Here is a 6,000-nt window from a genome sequence, read left to right as displayed (position 1 = left end):
TTTTTTTTTTCTAATTATCTATCTATTGTATCTATTGTATGGGACGAGTTACTTCCCTAATATACCAAAAAAGCAGCAGCAAATGAATGAGGTGTGGAATTACCTGCTGACGTGATGGACCGGGTCCAGGTGACAAATGTTTCTTATGAATGACCCATAGACCGTGATAGAAAAGGGACTCGGCCCATATGCAAGAGAGAAATTGTAGCATCTGATAAATGTTGGAGCAGAAACGGCAAGTAGCAGCGGAGAATGAATGAGGCCCCGGGTACAGCAACGAACTTAGAATGAAACAAAGAAACTAGGTTATCAATAACCTTGTATATATACAGAGATATATAGAGAGGGAGAGACAAAAAGAACGAGGTGAATATACAACATGGGTTTGATTGGGAGTGAGCAACTGGAGAACTTGGTGGAGACGATCAAGTCGACGGTGCGATCGCTGCAGAAGAAGGCGAAGAAGAAGAAGAACGCCAAGCCGTACGTGAAGATGGACAAGAGCGCCAGCGTGAAGGTCGAGATACGCAGCAGGAAGGCGCGACGATTGATTGATCAGACCCTCAAGGCTGCCGATCACCCCGGCAAGACCGCGCTCTCCTAATCATACCATTGTCGATTCTCTCGCTGTTTCATCCTTCTTTTTTTTTTTTTGTTTTGAGAGATAGCCGCTTCGTTTATTTCATTTAGAAATAAACTTAGTTGAAAATGTGAATCGACTAGGATTCTCTTGCTGTTTCGTCCATTTTCATGTAATAAAAATGTAAGAGTAATATATATAGATTAAAAGGAATTTATTAAGTTTTAGTTCTTAGCTTACTTCTCTCTTTCTTTTTAATCCCTTTTTGATCAAAACTACTTTACTGATTTCGATCGCGGTTAATTACTGTTTTAATTATTGTTTTAAATTTTCAAAATAGTAGGCATATCAAGGTAGATAATTAAGCTGTGAGATACCTGCGTTTTGTAACTTATTATTGTCCTTCGCTTTGTAAATAAATGAGGATTTTCTGTCTAAATACGAGAACGCATCATTTAAGATTACTAGGAAATTTAGAGTGCAAAGTAATAATAGATGTTAATTATAATTATTTTTATCAGTTGCGAAACAGTAGTTTCAATTACAAGGTTTTCATATTTAAGCGCAAAGCAGAAGCAACATCAAATATATAACAAACAAAAAAGATAACAGTAATTCCGAAATTCGAGCAAAATATCTGCATTTAAGAGAGGAATGTATAGGTAAATGCTAACTAATTACTGACACAATTATTATTTCATGATTGCTTACTTTGGCTGTAATTGTCTTAATCCTTTACAAAATAGTAACTAAAATTTATAAATTATTTTTATTAATTAATATGATAAATGTTTCATTAAAAAGATGAAACGATTTAATTAGTTGTACAACATTGGCCCATTGACAAAATGGTTAGAACTTCTGTGGAAACAACATCTTGATTGTTGAACAAACACTTCCTGAGGTTGGTCCCCGCAATCCAATTCAACCATCCAGAAATTCAACTAATATATGTGCAATTTCAAAGAGTTGATTTGACCAATATTCAATTGACTCAAGCCACGAAAATTTGAAGCTAATTAGGAAACCAAATTTTCTATCATCAGTTTATAGACTCGAATTTCAAAGCAAAATGAACGACGATGATTGCTCAGATTTTTTATTTTTTTTATTTTTTTATTGTGCAAGACACTATTATTATGCGTAACACTAAAAAAAAAAGTTAATATCAGATGGGCCACAAATTACAATTGGTGGGCCAAGGCTAAGACTCGGGCCGGCACCATAAGATATCAATGTTTAATATGGCCCACCCGGAACATCCATGGGTTTTTTGATTTAAATTTTTTTTAAAAAATTTAAATTATCATTGAATAAATTTCAAATTTACTGAAGTTTATAATAAGTATGTTGAAATTTCCGTACTCTTGAATCTTGATACGGGTTAAAGTGTTACAAGCCCAAGTCAAATTAGGAAAACGGCCTAGCAACCTGACTGTTACCTTAAGCTCTCATCTCAACCGTCCAATAAAAGACCAAATCCTATTCGGAGGGCGACGATCATCCAAGCAGAATCCTAGTAGGATTCGTACGTGCATCGGCTTTTTATTCTCACGTCGCCATCGTTCTCCCCCCTCACCCCAAAAACCTCTTTCTTCGTCTCTCCCGATCTCTCCTCTTCCACAATGTCGACCATGAGCAAGAAGAAACCGAGCCCCTTACGTCGCGGCATCCACGCCATGTGCGGTGCAGTATGCCGCGTGCGCGACCTCTTCATGTGCGGTGCCGCGGGGTGCTCTCGGTTCGTGGACGTGCACGGGGCCGCGATCGGCGGGTACCCGGGTTGCGCATTGGCCCCCATTACATGCGACTTCACCGGCGCGTACAATTCCTCGTGGGCGCATGTGGACGGCGTTAGGGAGCTCCCCTCTGCCGCATTGTTGTCGTCGTCGCTGCTGACACAGAAGCCCCGCGTTTCGGCGCCTTCGACGGTCCGTGGCGCCGCGGTCGTAGGGAGGATCGACGAGGATGTAGAATGTGAGTTTGGGGATGAACTCCCGGTGGGATCCAACCTGCTGCTGCCGAGAGTAAGCCCGAGCATGCGGTACGTGACTGCAGGCTGCAGAAGCTAGGCCAAATCAGACACTTATCCAGTCTCCAGAAGCCGCATTGGGTGGCCAGCACTATTGTAGTACTACCCTACTCATTCGACCCAAACATGTCCTCAAAGTGTGGATATTACGTTGATAACGATAGTGATACTATTTTTTTGTGAGATTTTTTTAAAAAAATTGTTTTTTCTATATATATATATTTTGCCTATCAAGCAGGATAGAGAAAATTCAATAATTTTGGCCTCTTTCTGTTGTGTGCTCACTCCTAATATATATGTAAGATTTTCTTTTCATCTTTTTGTGTTGAGAGAAGTTAACAGATGATGTATGATTTATTTCAAAGTTTGTAATTAAATAGTAGCCCTGTGATCTTTAACTGAATTTTAAGGAAATAGATTTACTTCTTTTCACAAATTTTGGGCTTTTTCATTTTCTTACGGCTCCAATTAGGCATGTTAATGGGTTGGGCCTAGCTTAAAAATATAATGTCTCAACCCAAATTTCAATATTTCTTTCTTCAAAATGTATCTCACTATTTCCATCTGCTAAAATTTTTAAAACAACTAAACAGAATTTCTTTCAAAATCAAATGTTAGATGAAAATTCTGCCTTATCAAAATTCATTGAAAATATGACTGCTTTTGAAATAAACTGAGCGAAATTTAATTTTTGAAATTTCATATATCACTCCAAATGCGCTGTACAAATAGAGTATATTCCTGTTTTCTCAATATATATATATATATATATATATATATATATATATAGAGTCCGGCTACTATGCTATTAATAGCACGAAGCACTTGGTGCTACCAAGTTTTCCGCCGTTAGATCTACCATTTTGATCATTTTTACCCGTTAGATCATACTATTCAACCAACAACCCACTCAACCCTAGGGGGCCCACATCATCCTAACCATACATCTCTTAATCCAATGGCCAAAAACTTAGTAGCACCAAACAAGTATGTCTAGTAGATCTAACGAGAATGTCTAGTAGGCACGAGAACAAGCCTAAGTGGGCTTGATTTTGAACTGGTTTAAATTTGATCGGCCTATATATGAACCAACATGAAAAATTTAAATGATGTTATAAGCTCAGATTTTTTTTTTAACAAAAAAAATATTGTAGGCTCGAGCCAATTGCTCGAATTTTCTTAGGCCTCCGATAACGAGACCCCGACCCTTCGATCTTAACCCAGTCTGATTCGACTCGCAAAAATAGTTTATCGGGTTACGCGGGCCTCCGATAATGAGACACCGCGAATTGACTTTGCTCAATTCTATATATAAATTAATGAATTTTTTTTTAGAAAAAAATATAGGGCACTAAATTTTTTTTGTTTTTTTTGAGAGGTAGATAGTACGCTAGCTGCTTCATTTTTTTCATTTAGAATTCATTCTCTTCGGGCACTAAATTTTAGAATTCATTCTCTTAGAAGAACAAAAGTCTTCGTCCTCCTAAGACATAGTTTGGTATTCAGATTTATCTGATGCTATTAGATAAAATAGAATTAGCGTAAAAGTATATAGGAATATATTTCTGCTTTTTTCGATGGGACCGTAAAAAATATATCGTAATCGACTCATTGTGATATTGAAATGCAATATTATGTACAGAAACAAACATAATATTTTTTCATCGTACTTTCTGACCACACGTAACGCAATCTCTATCCAATTCCAAACGAAAGCCTAAGTCATTTTAGATGATGAAAAATTTGAGTTGATCATCGGAACCATTCAAATTGATCTAGAATATTTAATGTGTCTAGACACTAAATTTTATGAATTTTAAAATTTATTTACATAGTAATCAAAGGATCACAATGTCCACAATTTTTTATGGCCTATATGAGTCATTTATTTGTTTAAAAGCGTAGCAAACAATTTAAATTTTTGATTTTTTTTAATTATTTAGATAATATTTCATAACTCCGATCTTGAATTCAAAAAAGTCTAATATCAATTTTCACAAGGTTATTCGTTTTTAACCGTCTATTTTTTGATTATTCAATGAACTTGATAACGAATTTTAAAATATATGAAATTTAGTTTTTAAACATTAGAAATATTCTCGATCAACTTTAACAGTTTCGATCATAAATTTGAAATTTCTATCATCAAAAACCACTTAGACCTCGCTTGGTATTGAGGCCCATTCTACGCTATTAGATAAAATGGAGTGGAGATAAAAGTATATAAGAAAATGCTTCTGCGTATTTCAATAGGACCGCAGAAAATATATCGTAATCGACTCATCGCAATATGCAAAACGTAATGCAATATTCGTACTTTCTCATTATACATAATGCAATCTATCTGTAATCGTATACGAAACCTTAAAAAGACGTGCTTCATTCTCCTAAAAGGATTGTAACTAGTCTCCTAACTTTTATATCAAAATTTTAATAGGATTCCGTGGCCCGTGGGCAAGTTGAAAAGATTCCTCGAGCAACATTCATTTAAGTTTAAGTTGGAATAGAAGTCTACGAGTAGGAGTACCGCGTGGAAACGGCACTTAGAACTGAAAGGAACCAATTTCGCCGTATTATATGTTCGAGAGATTTGTTTGTTCAAATTCGTTTCCTCACCTCATTTGTGGACTAATTTGATCGTGAGTCCAAATTGAGGGTTTGAATAGGATTTTGTTGAATATAAATATTTAAAATATTATTTTCTAATTAGAACGATTGCTCTGCATTTTTTTAATAGATTTAATAAATTAAGAAAAACAAATAATACAACTCATACATTTAAGTGACTATAAATAATACACCTCACTTGTTTCGTAGATAAAATTTTTGTACTAGTTGTATTGATGAGGCCGGTAAGGATACTCCACTCGCAGATCGGATGAGATGTATATTTTATACTCTAAAAAGGAGTGTATGAAAAGCATCCACTTTAAAGAAAGAAGAGCATATTTTTTTAAATACACCAGTTGTTAGATAGCAAAGCACATCATTTTGAAATAAAGCTTCTGTAGTAGAATACTGTTTATTATCTTTTTATAGTATTGAAGAGTCAAAATTTATAACTAATTCTGAAAATAACGAATCTTTAAAAAATTCATATTAGATAATTTAGTGGTATATACTGTTGCGGTGGACTGGAACCAGGTAATAATTTATTCGAGTTCTAATTTTGGATGACTCTTATCTATATTTTAGTCATTATGATAAACCAAATTGCAATCCCTTTCAAATTTAAATTAAATTTAGTTTAAATAGATCGAGACATAAATAAGATCCAGCGAAGGTTATATAATTTAACAAGCATATCTTTAATTTTTCCAGCGTACCTATCTCTCTCTCTCTCTCAAAAAAAAAAAAGAAAAAAAAAAGAAAAAAAAAAGAGGCTGCG

The 6,000-nt window shown here is 35.0% G+C and overlaps 1 protein-coding gene across 1 annotated transcript; it reads left to right on the top strand.

The window, feature by feature from the left end:
- LOC109713444 lies at positions 218–764 on the top strand. The gene has a single exon (XM_020237532.1). It carries the CDS (start codon positions 380–382, stop codon positions 602–604), a length of 225 nt encoding a protein of 74 aa, XP_020093121.1. The 5' UTR covers positions 218–379; the 3' UTR covers positions 605–764.

This window comes from Ananas comosus, linkage group 7 (genome assembly GCF_001540865.1).
Source record: "Ananas comosus cultivar F153 linkage group 7, ASM154086v1, whole genome shotgun sequence".
Taxonomy (NCBI): Eukaryota; Viridiplantae; Streptophyta; class Magnoliopsida; order Poales; family Bromeliaceae; genus Ananas; species Ananas comosus.
Note: the sequence above shows the minus strand (reverse complement) of the source record. Positions and strands in the feature narration are given on the sequence as shown.